The following is a 20,404-nucleotide window of genomic DNA, read 5'->3' as shown; positions in this document are numbered from 1 at the left end:
AGGTATAGTGTATTAATTATTATATGGAAAGGTACCTGCCTATATTTAAATTGGAATTTAATTTTGTTATGTTGTCTATGTTATTTAAGACAATCAGAATTTAATTTCACCATTCACGGGATTTCCCACAATTAATAGGCTCTTATTTGTTTCAACTTATGAATCTTTTTTTTTTTCCACCCACAAAATAAAAAAAGAATTTTCAATGGAAATTAATGAATGAATTAACAGGAAAAGGGGACCAACAATAGCTTTGATGCAAACAAATTATAAAACTAAAAACTAAAACAACTTGATTAAGGGATTTTTATATGGGATGTTTTCCGAAACATATTGCTCAGATAATCAGTTTACAAAATACGTACAAAAATAGTCGAAATATACATTACATAAATATTGGTTATGCATTGGTACCTAACCTATACATTGTGTACATATTGAGTAAGCGATATCACTTAAAGACATTGAACTGTTTTTTTTTTTTTTTTACATTTTATAGTTGCTCACAAAAGAGATAGCAAAAAATGTATATTAATATATATATGCATATAGTATACATTATTTATGCATAATTATTGTATATATGGCTAACGATTGTAATTATTTTTAGCGAAAGGCCAAATATGTAACCTTTTCAATTAATTATTGTGGTTTTTAGTTGCATGCAAAGTAATGACAATGATAAGCTACTTTGAGAAGCTTTACTGAGCTAATAATAACTCTTTTGTGTTAATGATTTATTTGAAGTAATTACTGTTAAGAAATAAATGTAACATAATTCTAGATACATAAATTTGATTATGCAATGTATGCGGTTTTCCATTGCAACTAGAGACATTAAGATATTTGAAGATAAGCGTGCGCTTGTTTGGAGAGATCATCATAAATGATTAAATATGAGTTTGACCCGCTAAGCCGCCTTAACCTAGCCCTTTATGTGATGGGTATCTTACATAAATGTATTGCACAACGGAAAAAAAATCAGCTAAATAATCGTATGTATACGTAGTGTATCTATATTGTATAAATAGTGTAAAATTGTGTATATATAATGTGTACATACACCATTTATCTTCCTCAATGAAGTAAATTATTTTTCTATTTCAACAAGCTCAATTATCCGCAAAACATATCTAAAATTTAGACTCAGTATTTCGTTTCTTTTGACATATTATTCACTTAAAGCAATTATGTTTGTGACAAATTTTAAAATTTGAGCTTAGAAGCTCTTCAATGGCCATCCAACTCAAAACTCCTTTATATAGTCTCAAATTTTAGATATGAGTTTTTCTCGATATTTTTTTATCCTTTTAATATATTATTCATTCAAATGGATTCACGCAATCCAACCCATGACCCTCTCAAGATTGTATTGGGAGAACCATTTAAGGCCCACACAAATAGTGGGCCGACCCATCCCAGCCCATCATATTTCAAAGGCCAAGCTGGGCCTTATTTATGTGATGGGATTTTCTTCCACATAGAAAATCAATCAATTTACAACATAAGAAAATAAGTTAGTAACAAGATCCATTGATCATTTAGATTCTACAATTTTTCCCAAAAGCATGTCTCTCCATTTATAAATCAAATTCTACATTTTTTCTGTTTCACATCTCTAGCCCCTTTTTTTTTTTTTGTATTTCTCACTCACATTTACAATGTATCCCTTCTAGGACGATTTTCTATTCCCTCCTTCCTATTCTCTTCAATGCCTTTTCAGAATTTGAACATCATGAGAATTTTCAAAAAACTTCGATAGGAAAAAACAAGATTCATTTTTGTTTTTGGTTCTAACATTAAGCCACTTCTATGTTTGTTGGTTTGGATTGTTCTTTTACAAATTTAGCCTTGGATTTCATTGCTCTTGATGATGAGCTAGATTTTGGTGAGGAAGTTGTCTTGGACTTCCTCCTCCTCTGCTTCTTAACATTAACCTCCTTGTTAGTCTCACATGTTGATTGCGCTTCATTTGACTCTCCAACTCCTTTCAAACAAATAATCAATGCAAAAATAAATAAATGAGTTTTAACTTTTGGATACTAATAGCTAAAGAGATTCTTATGCTATTAAGTCCTTTAAAAAACAATTACATGTAACTATTAACCTGAAAAATAAGACGAGTAACATAAATACAACATGTTGATTGTAATAATCAAAAGCTTAATCAAGATAAAAGCTCATATGATTGGTTAATTGTATTGATCTTGACATATACATAGATGATTCAAGTTGAGGTATATGTTAATAAAGTTAGCTGATTTATTTATTTGCCTCAACTTTAATGGAGAAAGTCACTCAATATTTGTATTATAAGATGTGAGATAACAAGTACCCGACAAAATAATTACTACTTTGGAGGGCACTATAGTACAAGCCAATATATAGCCTACCATCCAATAATTTGTTTTTGGACAGATAGACTAGAAAAATTGTCCCTTTCTAGGGCCTATTTAGACATCTCGTGAAGGATGAGCCAAAATATTTCCCTGTCTTGAGGAAAAGAATCTTAGAGCATCACGTCCGTTAAGAAATCAATATATATAATGTGTAGTTCACTAAATCACACCTATTTGATAAATGTCTTTTAAAATTGAACACTACTAAAAAGTTGGAAAATTATAGTACTATTTTTTGTGTTTGAATTTCTAATGTGACACTTATTTTGGAACAATTTTTTTTAAGGTGACTTTTATTTTTGAGACGTACGGAGTATATTATATTTTTTTTTGACTAAAAAAGGAAAAAATGTCACCGACTGAATTGTATATTTTTCCCAACAATAATACAAACATAAAATAGGACAAGCTTATTAGTTTTCAATCAACATCTAGATTACTGAGGAAACCCTAGTTGCCATTGTCTGATTAGGACACTACACATGTGATTGAAGCCAACATATCAAAATACTTTGTTTAATCTTTAATTTTTGTTTTAAGGCACATTTTGATCAATAATTCTTTTGTTGAAAGGAGTTTAAGGGAAAAAGACATTTTCTTAAAAGCAAATGATTACCTTGAGAAGTCCATGGAGAAAGGGAAGAACCAGAATTACCAATAGAAGCTGCTGCAAAATCAGGCCCTTTCTTGAATTGATTCATCTAAAATAACAAATTGTTAGGCATGGGAAAACTTTGTTAAAAAAATGAACATCAGGCTAGCTCAATCGTAAAAGCTAACTTCACATGTGGTTCAAGATCATATAAGGCAAAGAACATCCCATTCACTCAAATGACACTTAACTCCTCCGTCCAGAGGTGGATTTGAGATTTCTATTAAGTGGGAATTGAATCCCGATCTTCTTGGTAAATAACTCAGCATTCAGCCCGGCGTACCATTTAGTTTTTCTAAAACATGAGTGTCAGCAGATAATATTAAATCAATTTTAAAAAATATGTACTTAAAACATATTAAGTTTGACAGAAAATTATGAATTCACAAGCACCATAAAAAGGTTATAAATCCGCCCCTACTTCCGAAACACAAAGGTTGATCTATCCTGAATTATAGAAAATATAATTTAATGAATTCTGAATAAATTAATACTATATATTTTATATATATATTTCTTAAGACAAATATAATTACACAGAGTTTTGACAAAAACAATCAAATTCTGTCAAACTCGTAACCATTGACAAAAGAAGTCTAACATTGGATAAACCATAAACAAGGACGATTCTATTTCTACTAATATATTAAGTAAATTCCACATATATTGAAATTAACTTAATTTCAAAAACTAGTTCATAATATAAAAATTATCTAAAACTGTATAAAAGATTAATAACTTTTTCCCTCAACCAACATAGGACACTTGACAAAGGTTTAGTACAAAATGATGAAATTGCATAGGAGAAGATGCATAATTTGTGGACCAAATAAACATGATGGGAAAATGAGAACATACCCAACTTGGTGCATTGCCAGATTGGCCATCCCAGCCAATATGTGCCACATGTTTAACATCAGTTGGACATCCAATCTCCAACTCCCTCTCCTTCACCGCTGTTTAATCACAAATCAATTATCTTTATCAAGTCTCTGCTCTATTCGAATTTTTCAAAAATGTTATTAAATACGTGTTGGATATAATGTACTTTTAAATTATCCTATACATATTCGATAACATTTTGAAAAGTCCAGACAACATAAACCTCAAAAACATAAAATCTTTAGGCATTACCAAAATTATTAAACATATATTTGAATCCTTTGATGATCCCCTTCATCTTGTTTCCCATGGAAGAAACTATAAACCCCAAGCCAAAAACCTGTGGTCATAAAATGTCAATAAATCATTCCCTAGCCTAACCAAAAAGGCAAACACATGGAACATATTATAAAAATTATACAATTTTTAAAAATATAGAAGAAGAAAAAAAAGTTTCAATCATTCCCTTGCCTAACCAAGAATGTGTACAATTGAACCAATAATGTTTTATTATAAAAGTTAAATTCTGAATCTGTCTCTGAGTATAGTACCTTATTAAAGCGACGGTGATACCATACACAAATATGTGAAAGAAAAAAAGAAAGCTAATTCTCCTTCCCTTGGCCTTGCATTTTCCATTACCTTCTTCCAAATAATTTTGATATATAAATGTGATAAGCATTCATGAAAAAACAAAACAAAAATCAAGCTAGTTGATCCATCAAATATAAATAAACAAAATGTGAGAGTTGAATGAAAACAATTAATGATGTTATTTTCTTTTGTTGAATGGATAGTTATGTATAGATATTCAAAGGAGGGAGATAGAGAAGGAAGAAAGAGATAAAGAAAAAGAAAAAGAAAAAGAGAAATGAGAGATGTGGCCAACCACTAAAAAAGAAAGGTTGGGGGGTAAACTTTACAAAGAACATTTAAATACGAAATTAATGTTTTAGAAATATTCCTCTCCATAAATTTTATATTGTATTGTTTTTTTAATCCCACTTTTGACTTTTTTGACACTCCACATGCCATTTTTTAAATGGAAAATATACCTCTAATACCTTTTGTTAAAAAACAGTGCATATATATGCCTTTGTCATTTTATAAATGATGTAAATAATGTCATGTAACTTTAAAAAATTATCCCAGTCATTTTTATATTTATCATTTATTGTGGCTTGAAGGATTATGATAAAGTAAAGTCATGTACTCAGGTGAGGTTAGGGTTTGGGGTTCAAGAGCGAGAAGGATGTGATGATGACGATTAAACTAATCTTTGAAGAATTTATCATGAATATAATTAATTAGTACATAAACACCTTAAGCAGGCAATTGGATGAAGAGGCTAAAATCGATTTTGGAAGAGTTTAAATGAGGTGGTGAGGGGTATCCCGCACACCAAAAAACTATTTATATGAGTAGATTTCGATGGGCATAGGAGTTATACTAATGGTAATGTACATGGTAATTTTGTTTGTTGGAGATACAAATGAAGGAAGAGCTTTTTTTTTTAGTTTTGGTAAAAGTTTTGATTTGGCGATAACTAATTCAAGTTTTTCAAAGAATGAAGATTATTATCTAGTATTTAGAAAAATTACCTAAAATGAAATATTAAAATGACAGCTGTGGGATTTGAACCCACGCCCTTTCGGACCAGAGCCTAAATCTGGCGCCTTAGACCACTCGGCCAAACTGTCTTGTTGTTGTTTAAGATTTCATATTTTTTATTATATTTTTATTTCTAATAATCTCTATAATAGAAATTGCCAACTATATTAATTAAATTATAAAAGAGATTATACTAGGACAAAATCCACAAGGGATATATTTAAACAAAACATAATTATGAAGGTAAAACCCCCTAAGTATAATGACGAGGATTGATGTGGCTAAAAAGTATAACAAGGATAAATATAAATAATTTTTTAAAGTAGAGGGGCAAATATGAATAAATTAATGATAAATATTAATAATTTTTTTAAAGTAGAGGGGCAAATAAATATGAATAAATTAATGAGTAATTATTTACCTTAATTAGCAAAATCCAGTTGTTAAATCGAGAAGTTTATATTATAAAAACTTAACACTAATCTAATGCAGTCTGACTTTCATTTAAAGAAGGCATCTTAGAGCTGACTTTCTTGCAACTTGTTTTTAATTTGATTTTTTAGAAACGATAGAACATATTACGATCCATTCATTCGTTTTAATTTATTTATCTTTTTTTTCTCTTTAGTTTATTTCAAAAGATAATGTCATTTTCCTAATTAATAACTCTTTGATTCTAACTTTTCACTTAAAATGTTCAAGACCATAAAATTAAATAACATTTTGATACATTATACAAAAAATTTCTTTATTTTCTTAAAATATATATCTAGTCAAAATCATACGAAAAAATTAAATCGAGGAGTATTTCATCTTCTCAATTATGTTGCATTCCTTCCTTTTTAATCTATTTAAAAAGGAATGTTACCTTTATAATTAGAAACAATTTTATTTTAAAAGTTTTCTTTTATATTTAACAAAATATTTTATAACCATAAAATATCTTTGACTTATTTTAAATCACAAGTTTTTTTAATATTAAATCAATTAGTATCACATATTTAACTATCTTTGATTTTACAAGAGCAGAATCTTGCTTATTCGAAGATATAAAAGACAAATAAAGACGAGCATAAATACAAAATATATCAAATAATAAATAGTAATATAAAAGAGTCATTATAACAAAATAAAATAATAGTCGAAGCGCAAAAAAAGTTTATTAAAGATGTTAGACAAACATAAAGTATTTTTATTTCCACTTTTGCCCTTAAATATGAGTGAAAAGGACCATTTATTAGCCAAGGTCTAACTACTCTTCCAAGAGGAATTTCATTGAAGAAACCAAAAATGGAGAGAAAGGCTTCTTCAATGGCTAAAGTTCTCTTAATTGGAATTGTAATTGCTATCCTATGCTCTGAAATTAAATGTTCATTTGAAGACAACTTTAGTAAAAGTGATTGTCCTGACTCTCACTTCAAGACTTCTGAAGATGGACAGATCTGGTATCTATCATTAGATAACAAAGCAGGTACGCACGTACAATCAAATCTCTCTATAACAACATATATTATTTTGTCTGGATATTGCAAAGTGTTATGATAAAACATACAACATAGCATGAAAATTAGTTCCAATGAAAACTTTGATATTATAAAGAGATCTAACTCTACTTAGAATTAACTCAAGAGAATATCGTGCTTATTATTTTTCTATAATTTTTTTCATTTATTTTTGACATTTGAACCTTAAAGTAACATTGATGTATTTCTTCTTCTTATAGGTTGTGGATTTATGACCAGACAGAGATATAGATTTGGTTGGTTTAGCATGAAGTTGAAATTGGTAGGAGGTGATTCAGCTGGTGTTGTTACAGCTTATTATGTAAGTTGCAAGATTTTGAATATATTTCATGCATAACTTAATTTAGTTATATACATTGATCATATAAAAAAATTCTTGTGATTAATCTATTTTTGAAGTTACTATCTCAAGTTTAATATGGAAAGTTGATGCTATGGATCTTAACATTTTTAGTTAGTCAACTGAAAGAATTTCTGTCTACCTAGCCATTGTCGATGCATATTCAGTATATAATAAGTGTATAACGTATACACATTAATTAATGTATACAAGTTAAATTTATGACAAAAAATGTAAATTCTTACGTGTTGAACTCATAAAATTTAAATCTTGAATTCGACAGATGTGCACAGAAGATGGGGCAGGGCCAACTAGAGATGAGCTAGACTTTGAGTTCTTGGGGAATAGAACAGGGGAACCCTATCTTATTCAAACAAATGTGTATAAAAATGGTATTGGTGGGCGTGAGATGAGGCATGTTCTATGGTTTGACCCTACTCAAGACTTCCATACATATTCTATTCTTTGGAATTCTCACCAAATTGTGTAAGTACCTTTTTCAATCTGAAATTTGAATTAGTCGGATCAGTAGTAGCAGAGTCAGTATTTTCATATAGGAGATTCAAAGTATTAACAATATTGAACACACAAAAAGTCAAGATGATTCAACATCTACTATATATATCTAAAAAATAATTGTAACATTATATTATACAGTATATGTTTTGGGCGAATGGGATCGAGATGAACCACTTGCACTCATGTGACTCTAACCTGAGTCGAATCTCAATGCGAGTATCGACCATAGACGTGTAGATTCACTTTAAAACATTTCATGGCAGAGATCTGTCTTTTTATAAGTCAAATGAATAAAGAATACTATTACACCTAGTACCTTCTTAGAAATTGGGGTGCACTTGGTAAAAATATTAAACTCTTAAATTAGTCAACTCTCAACTTTCAAGCAAAAGGAAATAGATTTAAGTATAGAAATATTAACTGTTTCAATTTGTTTGTTTTACTTTTTTTTTACTCTATTTAAAAAAATAAATTGTTGTTTTTTCCTTTTTTGACATTTCAACTTTCCACTTGACATATTTACGATCACAAGACAAGATTAAAGGTTATTTTGATACATTCTGCCCATCTTTGTATGTATTTAATTGTTGTGTGTGCAGGTTTTTCGTGGATAAGGTTCCAATAAGAGTATACAAAAACACGAATTACACGAATAATTTCTTCCCTAACGAGAAGCCAATGTACTTATTTTCGAGCATATGGAACGCGGATGATTGGGCTACTCGGGGCGGGTTAGAGAAAACGGACTGGAAAAATGCACCATTTGTATCAACATATATGAATTTCAATGTTGATGGTTGTCAATGGGAAGATCCTTTCCCTTCTTGTGTTTCAACAACTACTCAAAATTGGTGGGATCAATATAATTCTTGGCACCTTTCAAGTGATCAAAAATTGGACTATGGTTGGGTGCAAAGAAATTTTGTAACTTATGATTATTGCCAAGATATTGAGAGATACAAAGTAAAGCCTGAGGAATGTTGGTTAAGTCCATGGGATTAATTAGTATTTCAATTTTGATTTAAGAGTGTGTAGATGTTGTATTGTTTTGTCATGTGTCTTGGATCATGAATTCAATTTTATAAAAGGAAAAATTACTGAAATGCACGTCTTATGTTTCCCTTATTTATAATATTCCCTTCTATTTCTAAAACCCCTTATTTCTCTCCTAATTCTAAATTATTTTATAATGTATCCGAGCTAGTTTTTAATGTATCTGAACTACATATTATGTATCCGGTTTATTTTATAATGTATCCGAGCTAGTTTTTAATGTATTCGAGCTACATATTATGTATCCGATTTGTTTTACTTTTTCAGGGATTAATGTAATTATAAACTAAATAGGAATAGATTGTAATTTCATATTAAAACTATGTGATTCCTAAATTTTATACTATAATAAATGCGAAGACTTTTCATTCTGGATTTAAATCGACCTTCAAACCCTCAAATTACATATCTAGAAGTTTGAGGCAAAATCTCTCAATTTTATACTTCAAAATCGATGATTTAAGGTTCTAACATTGTGAGACATGTGAAGTAAATAGAAAAAATAAGGAAAAAAATAAGGCTTTGGCCTTTTTAACTTTTTAATTAAAGTTGTAACATAGTGGAAACGATCTTTTTTTATCACTTACAAATTTAACAAAAAAAATGACATTTTCAGATCTCTTACTTGTAAAATTGAATATCTCCCATAAAAAAAGACATAAAACTAAAAATAAATTTATAAAGGGCTACAAAATCAAATCTTCCGTAATTTAACTTGTGTGTGTTCTAGTTGGTTGATACAAGAAACCTAGGAAGACCTATTTTATAACCAAAATTCTTGACATCCTCTTCGACTTGTTGTCTGAATTCTCTAAATGTAAATTTTCTATAAAGACAAGGTTCAACACAACTTAGTATTTCTGTGTCATAAGAGGGACATAAGAAAAATGCAGTTGAAAATCTCTCTTTAAATTTATTTGTCACAACTCTATGTTCAACACTTCTATAAACACCATTGCTCCATGCCTGCATCATATAACACGTTTTCATTAATTTGTAAAAAAAAAAGACAAAAAGTTAGAAATATACTTTTAATAAATTAAACAAGTCATACAATTATAAGAATGTCTTTCGTATGATCAGAAATATTTTTCGAAAAATATAGTCAACCTCTCTATAACAACGTCATTTGTCTAGATATTTTTTGGTTGTTATAGCAAAATGATGTTATGGAGAATATACAATATAACACAACATGAAAAAAACGTTTACAAATGAAATTAGATCATTATAGTGAAATATGATTATAGAGGATGACTGTTGATGTAGTATAGGAAAATGATTAAAGTACCTGGAATAAATCTCCAATATTAATGATAAGTGCTTCATGATTAGGCTTAACAGAGATCCATTTGCCATCTCTAAATAATTGCAAGCCTCCAATCTCATCTTGATGCAATATTGTGAGGAAGTCACTATCAGTATGTGGCATTAATCCAAAGAGTTGTGGTGAAATAGGGCATGCTGGATATCTATTCATTCTTAGGTAACAAGTACTTGCCAAACATGTTTCTTTAAAATAATCCAACTTATAATTATAATCTCCCAATTCCTCTGCTAATAATCTTGCTAATTCTTGTGCTAATTCAGATAGTGTTGTTGCAAATTCTTCCATGGTAGAGCTGAATTCATCCAAAAATAAAAATTTAACAGACTATCAGATTATTCAAAAAATATACAACTTATAAGGATAAGTCTTCTTAAAATGTGAAAAATCACAAGATGTTACATGTTATTAATTAGTGGTGGAGCAATTGTAATTCGTTATTCCAAACAACCATATTAATTTTTCATGAGATTATCTATCCTATCTTTTATATAAAATAGTCAAATCCTATTATTTCTTATTTCATTGATGCCCAAAGTTGTTATTTCTTATACCATTTGACGTCCAAACAACCTCATTAATTTCCCGTGAGATTATCTATCTTATCTTCTATATGAAATAGCCAATCCTATTATTTCAATAAGAAATAATTTTCAAAAATTGTTATTTCTTATTCCGTTGACGTTCAAACAACCTCTCATGAAATTATCTATCCTATCTTCTATATGAAATAACCAATTCAATTGATTTTAATACAAAATAATTTTCAAAACATTATTATTCCTTATCCCATCAACTCCAAACAACCTCTTTAATATTAGGTAAGGGTGGTCCAGAGTTAACTTTTTGTATTTTTGTTTTAGGTTGACTGCCCTTGTCCAAACTCCAAAGTCATGAGGATAAGGATTAAGACATCTCCTCCTAAAGAAATGCCAAATGCATGAAACACATATTATTTTTCCTTAAAATTGATACACTTTTCACTTTTTAGGATACTCATCTTATTATAAAGTACTGGATCCTCAAATAAACAACCCCACATGTCAAAAAAATGAACCATCATTTCAAGTCAGGTTATCAACAAGCCTTTCAATTGGTGATATACTTCCACTTTGTAGGGTAATACCTTCCTGCCTAATAAGGAGTAGCCGTCGGCAGCACTCAAAAACGTGTACCATATCAACAAGAGTTGTGGTGGAACGATAGATACTATTTCATTCTTAAACAGAGATTTTGGGTTCGAGTTCTCCTAGGTACATACTCACATTTGTTAGGGAACATTTTACCCTTAATATGAAACTTTTCAAGGCAAATTTAAATTTTATCGGACTTCAATATGAATACTAGAAATTGAATGAAAAATAAAAAAGAAGGAACAAGATTAATATTTAGTCAACCCTTCAAAACTATTCAATACTCCCTCCGTCTACAATTGTTTGTCAGGGTAAGGTCATGCACATCCCTCAAGGAAAATTTAATACAAGGTGTAATTTGACAAATATAACCCTACTGTATCAAGAATACCAAAAGTCCACATAACTTTTCAATTGAACTACACAATCATTAAGGGCAGAATTGGAAAAAAGTGACTAATTATTTCTTGATTGTTTAAATTGACAATTAATCTTGGACATCTATTTTTAGTATACCTGCCAAACAATTGTGGACGGAGGGAGTAGTATTTAGTTGCATTTTAATGTGAAAGACTGGCCGACACTTTAGCCTCTCATTTTAGGACTTTCATGTGCAATCATTTTCATTAAGGAAGAGCTTGACCCATTCATTCATTAGTTCTAAAAGCTTTAAAAAAAAACATCAGCATGGTATTGTATTGGAATTTGAAACTTTCGTTCAAAAATTTCTATAGGTGAAATTCGAATAGAGTGCAATTACTAAAATTTCAAACTTATAATATAATTTAATTTATAATCACAAATTTTACTGAAACGTCTCTGCTTTCTCTCCTTCTCTAGAGAGAAATGGAGAAAAGGCAGACCAGATGACGAAGATATAGTATTAATGATAAAGAAAAACACACATCACTAAATTACATAAAAGAAAATTTTAAGAATCTAGTGACTATAATATATTGTAATTTAGAGCAACGAATTTCATTGAAACACTTTTGCTTTCTCTCCTCTCTAGAGAAAGATAGAGAAAAGGGAAACGAAGATGTAGTATCAATCATAAAGAAAAGCACGCACATCACTAAAGTAGATAAAAGAGAAAATTAAGAGGATCTTCTCTTGTTTATAGTATAATATAATATAATCTAAAGCTACAAATTTTATTAAGACGTCTCTGCTTCTCTCCAAGAGACGGAGAAAGTGAAGACTATATAGTATCAATCATAAAAATAAACACACACATCACTAAAGCATAAAAGAGAATATTCCTTAAGATGAAGAAAAGGAAAACCAGATGATGAAGATATAATATCACTCATAAATATAACTAAAATATGTACCTGAGGCTGCTGAAACCCTTTGAAACATCAGAGAGAGGTACATGAAAAGCTTCAGACCAAGAAATCTGCCGAAGGCAAGTGGCTGTTGGCGTTCCCCAACGGTAACTTCCTTGGGAGAAATTGAGACTCTTGTCAATATTCATCTTCTCATTAAACGTTTTCTTGAAAAGCTTGACTTGCTCCGTCCTCATTTCTCCCAAAATATTGGGTGAAACTCCATGGTTCACCACTTGGAAAAAACCCCATTCTCGCGATGCCTTGGCTATCTTCTTCTTGCATTCTTCTCTCTCCAATTTGTCTCCGTATTTAAGTTCATGAAGATTTATCAAAGGCAACTCACATTCTTCCACCATGAATAGGTCATTATGTTCTTCATTGAGTATATTGGTATCTAAAAGATTTTTGTATGTCTCCACAAATGGAGGATCAGGTGATTCTTCCATGCTACTTATGGTCTAAAAAACAAATGTGGTGTCAGCAGAATATATATAGCATTTGATGGTGCCACTCTTGTCTAAGGGTTCACGTTTCTTTCGCTGGAAAATTACATTATGTAGCTAAAATGATAAAGTAAATGTTTATGTATACATACTTTGAATTATTTTTTTGATTTACATGTGTCATTCTTTTGAAGGGGATCATGTTTCTTTGTACCGTTCAAACTTTATCGGATGTCCACAAAGGGACATGTATGCATACTAGTTTTAGTGTTCTAATTCAAGTGTCTTACTTCTTTTTTTTAGTTTATTTCAAAATGAATATCTATTTTTATATTTGGTAACTTCTATCTAATATTCTACTGTTTAAGATTATAAGAATAAAATGACATTTTGGTAAATTACACAAATCTTTAATCTAAGATTATTACTATATATATTCAAAAGTCTTCCTGATCTTTTATACTACATGTAAAATCGACTCTAAATAGTGAATACCACTAAAAGGCTTCTTTAAAAATTGATAATTAGCAATCTCTATTAATGTTGTTAAAAGCTAAAGCGATTCTAAATGCCATGACATTGACATAATTATTGTTGAAAGAAAATCTATTACCACGAAATATCTTTTTTATCATAATTTGTCCATAGAACCTATACTCGTTTTCAAAATATGACCAAAATTATGTTATATAATATGGTGATCATTGAGTATATGAGGAAGAAAAGAGAATCAAACACTATGTTTCTGGAATTTGTGATACTATGTTTTTTGGTCAGGCCAATTTAAATGGCATTTGGACACAAAGAAATATGTGTGTCCTATAATTAGGAGGGAGGTGGTGAATGGAGCAAAGCAGCCTTGTGCACCCAAACAACGACCATTGGGGACCCATTGGCATTTGTATTCAAGTATTGCATGTGTGTATTTAATTGGTCAAAGATTCAAGGATGATAGACCGATAAAGGGCGTATGAAGCCAGCATTTGAACTATACCGAGTAAAGATTTCTTATTGTGTTTTAAAATTAATAACTTATAGATATTTGATAGATATTTTAAGACATTTCAATCAAAGGTTGGACCGAATCAATAAGTCATACTATAGCTCCGTACTGATTTTGGGGTGTTAGTGGCACATATACATTTTTTTGTAGAGAAATTATATTATATATGTAATTAGATAAGATATTTTTCATGTATATATCTTATACATTGATTTTACTTAATTTTTTTAATTTCCTGTTTTATATCTTAGTAAATTTTCATGAGTTCGACATTTTTGACGTATGATTCTCCATCACAAATCATGGTACACATGCTCTATCAATGTTGACAGCCTCCAGCCTCGTCTATTTTATTAATTAAAAATTGATAATTAGCACTCTCTATAAATGTCATTAAAAGCTAAGCGACTCTAAATTTCATGACATTGCCATAATTGTTGTTGAAAGAAAATCTATTACCACGAAATATCTTTTTTATTATAATGTGTCCATAGAACCTATACTCGTTTTTGAAATATGACCAAAATTATGTTATATAATATGGTGATCATTGAGTAGATGATCGAGGAAGAAAAGAGAATCAAACACTATGTTTCTGGAATTTGTGATACTATGTTTTTTGGTCAGGCCAATTTAAATGGCATTTGGACACAAAGAAATTTGTGCACCCAAACAACGACCATTGGGGACCCATTGGCATTTAAAAATTCAAGTATTGCATGTATATGTGTATTTAATTGGTCAAAGATTCAAGGATGATAGATCGACAAAGGGCGTGTGAAGTTAGGATTTAAAGGGTGGACCAAACCATTAAGTCATACTCTACCTCCGTACTGATTTAGGGGTGTTAGAGGCACGTATAATTTTATTTTTTATTTTTATAATTTCTTTTTTTGTTTAAAAATAATAATAAAAAAATAGATAAGATATTTTTCATGTATATATATTATATTATAATACATTGATTTTACTTAATTTTTTTTAATTTACGGTTTTATATCTTAACATTTTTTTTAATGAAAATTTTGAGTTCTGACATTTTTGACGTATGATTCTCCATCACAAATCATGGTACACATGCTCTATCAATGTTGACAGCCTCCAGCGTCGTCTATTTTATTAATTAAAAATAATGTAATGTTCCCTTTTCATTTGGGAAGGGGTTGGGTGGGTGTGTATAATACAAAGATTCATTTTTGTTAAATGTTTAGTTTTACAAACAATAAAACCAATTATCCCTCCAAATACTTTTATCATAATTCCGAATTTTATGTGTTCTAAAAATCAATTATTCCACAAATTAAATCAATTTATTTTAAGGAATTTAGAGTACCATAGAGTCAAAATACTTTATTTTTCTTGTTATTTTTATATAAATTCTTCAATTATTTTTTAAAAAGTTACTTAAAAAGTACTATATAAATGTATATAGTTAATAATTCAGTATATGAGAAAGTTATAAATAATAAAAAAATTATTTAACTTCAAATAATAATATCTTTATCACATAAAATGAAACGAAGGAAGTATAAAGTTTGGTATACATAAATGTAAATGTAATTTGGTGACTAGTGAGTAGTTGTGAGACTCAAACTCAAAAGATCCCGCATGCTTTCATAATATATATTAAAGTGTGTGATCAACCTACCTAATTGTTTAAGCTAAGAGTAAAAACATTATATTTACTTAATTGTTCTTCAACACTAGCTATCAGACGAGTTAACACATTATCCAAAATTTGCAATGAATAGTGTTGTAGGTATAATTAAAAATTAAAACTTGCTCTATTTTAATAATTTAACCTTCTAGATCAGATGATCACACAATTATAAATTCAAAACATAAAAAATAATTTTATATATTATCAGTATCTATAACTTAAAAATATTCTAATTTGCAAAGATTTCTCTTACTTGGTTTGTTTGTAGTGGGACGCTTGAAGACTTCGTCATAGAGCTTACACTTAATTTGCCTGTGTTACTAAAAGAACCAATATAATCCAGTAATCCACATAAAAATATCATCAGTAATAAATTATAAATAATACAATTGAAATGAAAAAAAAAAAAAACTAAATAATAATACTAGTTTAATTTGCATGGCTACGCCAAAAAAAAAATGTTTCATATATTACTATTCAAGTAGTATGGCTTTTGAAGCTTTCAAATTCTAAATCCGCTTTTGAATATGATATCAGAGAATGCGGAATTAAATCTCTTTAAAAGATTTTTTAGAACGTAAAAAAATTCCAAACCACAAGATGAAATGTGTTAAAGACACAAATAACTAAATAAAAATATATTCTCCTTACCAAACCAACAAATACTACTATTAGTAGTTACATGGAAAATAAAACAAAAATAAAAAAAAAGAAGGTAACTTACATGGAGAATAAACTAAGCTGCTTAGGCAGTCGATTGTTTTGTAATGCAGAAAAGATATAATGGACGCTATATTTATAGGGAAAGGAAACAACTTGTAGGGGAAAAAGAGTTGAATGAGGTTAGGTATTTTTAGCGGCAACGAATTAAGAATTTGAACTTTTTGAATTTTTAAATCTTAAGAAAATGACCTTAAGAAATAAGAGGTAACTAATTTCGAAATAAATTTTAGGACAAGTTTATCTTATATTTGGTAATAACGTGATAACTTATTTCAGAATTGTAGTGTTGTTTTTATTCACGTTAATTAAGGGTGGTTAACAATCTTGAAATAATTAATTTCGAGATAATTTATTTCCAACTATACAAGCCTTAAGTGCTAGTAAATAGTAATTCATGAATTCTTAATTTACGTTTTTTTTATATATATATTTGATAAATTTTTATATTTAAATAAATTTGAGCCAAAACTAGTGAGTTATGTTACCGAATCTAAATAAAAAATTTATAATATATTTATGGAAAAGATAATATATATGTATGATTGTGGCATTACTATTTTTATGAAATATTAATTATCTAAATTATAATTAAAATCTTATTATAATGAATCAAATCTTAGCCATCAATTCTTACCTATGCCATGTGTCTCACATCCAAGCAAGAATTTGGGGAAAATGGAGAGGAGCCAGATCCAATATTATTAGTTGAGTGTTTATGTATAGCAGAAGAACACGTGGTTCATTAAGAAATCAGAGAAATTCTTCTGCCTTATTATGGCAAATATCTTTTTTCCTTTGATGTTCACCTTTTTTTGCTATATATTTATTGGTGTAGCTTGAAAAGAGTGATCTTTAAGGATGGGGGAAAGATATTTTTTTTTGAAAAATGTATTTTTAAAAATAAGTTATATTTTTAATTTATTTTAATATTAGTTGTAAGCAAGAAAATATTATTAGTTGAGTGTTTATGTATAGCAGAAGAACACGTGGTTCATTAAGAAATTAGAGAAATTCTTCTGCCTTATTATGGCAAATATCTTTTTTCCTTTGATGTTCACCTTTTTTTGCTATATATTTATTGGTGTAGCTTGAAAAGAGTGATCTTTAAGGATGTGTTCGGTAGGGGGAAAGATATTTTTTTTATGAAAAATGTATTTTTAAAAATAAGTTATATTTTTAATTTATTTTAATATTAGTTGTAAGCAAGAAAATATTATTATATTTATATATAATTTAGCAACACATTAAAGGAGCTCAAAGATGAAAAAGGGGACGTGAGGGTTGGCGATTGGATGAGTAGGAGGAGATAATGAACTTTTTAAAATTCATTCAGTGTTCAATATTCGCATTGGAGTCCGACTATTTAGGATTTGCACCATATAGGGACCATTCAGTTGAAGCGTTTCCTATCATAATTTTTTTCATAATCAGGTCGAACTCGAGATCTCTGATCAAGCAAGGAGCAACCTCATCACTGCACCACATCCGCTAGTAGTGGAGATAATGAATTTGAATCACATATAAATTTTTTTCCCATTTTCCATTAGAGAAATTATTTATCTCGTTTTAAAGAACTTATTTTCTAAAAAAGAATCTAAGATGTTTTTTTTTTCTGTTAGAGAAATTATTTATCTCGTTTTAAAAAGCTTTTTTCTAAAAAAAGTATTTCTCAATACCTAATACACCCTTAATTTCATTGGCTAAGTGAGTGAGAAAAAGAGGTGGTTTGAATTTTGGGGGTGTTTTTTTTTTTTTTTTAAGGATAATTAAATTTATTTTAATTTTTACTTTTTCTAATTCAAGTATTTATATTACGCAAGATCTGCTGTCATTTCTAATAGCATAATATTCAACCAATAATGGTTGTTGAAAACCTAACTTAATTTCCAATCACAAACTTAATATTGTTTCATTTGGCTCTCATTCTTCCAAGTCTTGCCTCCCTTCATCATTCAATATTTCATCTCTTAGATTTCTTTTTCCTCTTCTCGAAATTCTAATCGTTTGAATTTTGACGAACATTTTAACATACATTTTTTTTATAGATTATATTGAAATGATTTTCGTATAACTTTTGAATATTAAGTCGATGAAATTTAATTTAGCTTCAAAAAATAATTTTAATAATTAAAAAAATCACGTAAATTGAGACATGTTAAATATTTTAAAATTCCATTGCTAGAATGTGTTGTGATTCTGTCTCAAGGGAAGACCTAGATAGGGTTAAGGGGTTCATTCGAATCCTTTCCAATAAAAAATTATATAGTTTATATTTAGTTAATTTTTTTAATGTATATATAATACATGTTAAACTTTCTTTAACTTTTCCGTGCATGTGTTTACTTTTTTATATATGAATTTGTTTAGTGAAAATTCTAACTCCACTACAGATTTTGCCACATAGCAAGAAACAAGACACATGATAAATTTCTCGACAAGAAAAAACATGGGGAATTATTGATAAAACAAAGTCTCATGTTTCGTCTAGACTCTACGTCTACTATTGAAACAAAGGAAATTTTTTTGCAGGCTGAGAATTTAAGGGCTTCCATGTGCAATGCTTTGATGCAGGACACAAGCTACTGATGATGGATAATTATTATTTTTTGTACCATACCCTAAGGCTTCATTTTATTACATACATATATATAAGGTCTTTATTAATCTTAGTTGATATTTTCACATATTGCATTTTAACATCAAAGTCCTGTTCCAAAAAAAAATAAAAAATCAAAGTCCTAGCTTAGCTTATTTAAGACTCGTATCCAACAATAAACAAAATTAGGCCCCAAATAGACCCTAAAATAAATAAAGGGTAACTTAGCTTAAAGAAATTTCACTAGTTTATAAGGAGCTAATTACTTAGATTTATGTTATTTTGCAATATAACGAATTTTATCAGATTTTGGGCTTCTAATACATATACCTGTCACGTCTAAATATATGTATCTCAGAAATATGAAGTCAAATTTAGGTGTAATTTATTCTACATATATTGTATCGAAGTGGATTAGCTGCATGTATCTGACTCTCTCACTTGCCTCTCTCCTATCTCGCTCGACACTCTCCTCTCTCGCCCGCCTCTCTCCTTGTATCTGATCGATAACCCAAATACATGTATCTAGTGTGATTCACACGTATCTAGGAATCTCGCTCTCCTCTCTTCTTCTATCGCTCGCCTCTCTCACTATTTTAGTGTATCTGGAAGCAAAAATACATGTATCTAGGTATACCTGACTTGAAATATGATATGAAATCGTTAATCAGTGAAGACAATATGTAATTATTTCAAACTATAGAAAAAATTAGTAAACATGATAAGAATGTTTGTCTAATTAGGTAGTTTTTTCGTAAATAAATATAAAACTCGTTGATGTAAATGCTTTTTTTTTTTTATCTTCAAAGAGTCTAAGGGCCCGTTTAGCCATGCGATATGGAATCATGATATGGTATCATGATATGAAATCATGAGATGAAATTGAAGTTTTGTTTGGACATGCGATATTAAATTTTTGTGTTGTATATTTTCTCATAATCATAAGAATCCCATAAGTTGTAAAACTATTAAAATAACCCCAATTGTTTATTCAATCTTATCAAATAAACAAAAAATTAAAAAATCGCATAATAAATTATTACAAAGTTATTTGTTCTCCACATAAGTAATTGTTTCATCTAACTTTAATTTAATAAAAAAAATGAACATAAATTGTAGTGTACTAGTCTTTAATATTATCCTCCCACATAGTATGAACAATTTCCTCACGTTGAACTTGCATTTTTCGATCATGTGACTGAGAAGACG

The 20,404-nt window shown here is 29.1% G+C and overlaps 3 protein-coding genes and 1 non-coding gene across 4 annotated transcripts; 1 reads left to right on the top strand and 3 right to left on the bottom strand.

Annotated features, from left to right (window-relative positions):
- Positions 1–1,747: 1,747 nt before the first annotated feature.
- On the bottom strand, positions 1,748–4,653 carry LOC125821313 (CRIB domain-containing protein RIC10). Its single transcript, XM_049500728.1, has 5 exons — positions 4,485–4,653; positions 4,186–4,251; positions 3,910–4,007; positions 3,016–3,100; positions 1,748–1,987 (listed from the first exon to the last, which is right to left on the bottom strand). Exons 2-5 carry the CDS (start codon positions 4,241–4,243, stop codon positions 1,800–1,802), a joined length of 429 nt encoding a protein of 142 aa, XP_049356685.1. The 5' UTR covers positions 4,244–4,251; positions 4,485–4,653; the 3' UTR covers positions 1,748–1,799.
- Positions 4,654–5,553: 900 nt separating this feature from the next.
- Positions 5,554–5,633, bottom strand: TRNAL-UAG (transfer RNA leucine (anticodon UAG)). The gene has a single exon. It is a non-coding gene; the product is annotated as a tRNA-Leu (tRNA).
- A 1,201-nt stretch (positions 5,634–6,834) lies between these two features.
- Positions 6,835–8,952, top strand: LOC125821318 (probable xyloglucan endotransglucosylase/hydrolase protein 8). The gene is made up of 4 exons (XM_049500731.1): positions 6,835–7,015; positions 7,268–7,368; positions 7,691–7,893; positions 8,526–8,952. The coding sequence occupies exons 1-4, from the start codon at positions 6,835–6,837 to the stop codon at positions 8,926–8,928; spliced, it is 888 nt and encodes a 295-aa protein (XP_049356688.1). The 3' UTR covers positions 8,929–8,952.
- Positions 8,953–9,654: 702 nt separating this feature from the next.
- Positions 9,655–13,251, bottom strand: LOC125821295 (gibberellin 2-beta-dioxygenase 8-like). The gene is made up of 3 exons (XM_049500711.1): positions 12,774–13,251; positions 10,271–10,601; positions 9,655–9,945 (listed from the first exon to the last, which is right to left on the bottom strand). Exons 1-3 carry the CDS (start codon positions 13,214–13,216, stop codon positions 9,706–9,708), a joined length of 1,014 nt encoding a protein of 337 aa, XP_049356668.1. The 5' UTR covers positions 13,217–13,251; the 3' UTR covers positions 9,655–9,705.
- Positions 13,252–20,404: the final 7,153 nt, after the last annotated feature.

This window comes from Solanum verrucosum, unplaced genomic scaffold, assembly GCF_900185275.1.
Source record: "Solanum verrucosum unplaced genomic scaffold, falcon-dt-bn FXZP01000222.1, whole genome shotgun sequence".
In the NCBI taxonomy this organism is placed as follows: Eukaryota; Viridiplantae; Streptophyta; class Magnoliopsida; order Solanales; family Solanaceae; genus Solanum; species Solanum verrucosum.
This window is presented reverse-complemented; position numbering and strand designations above follow the sequence as displayed.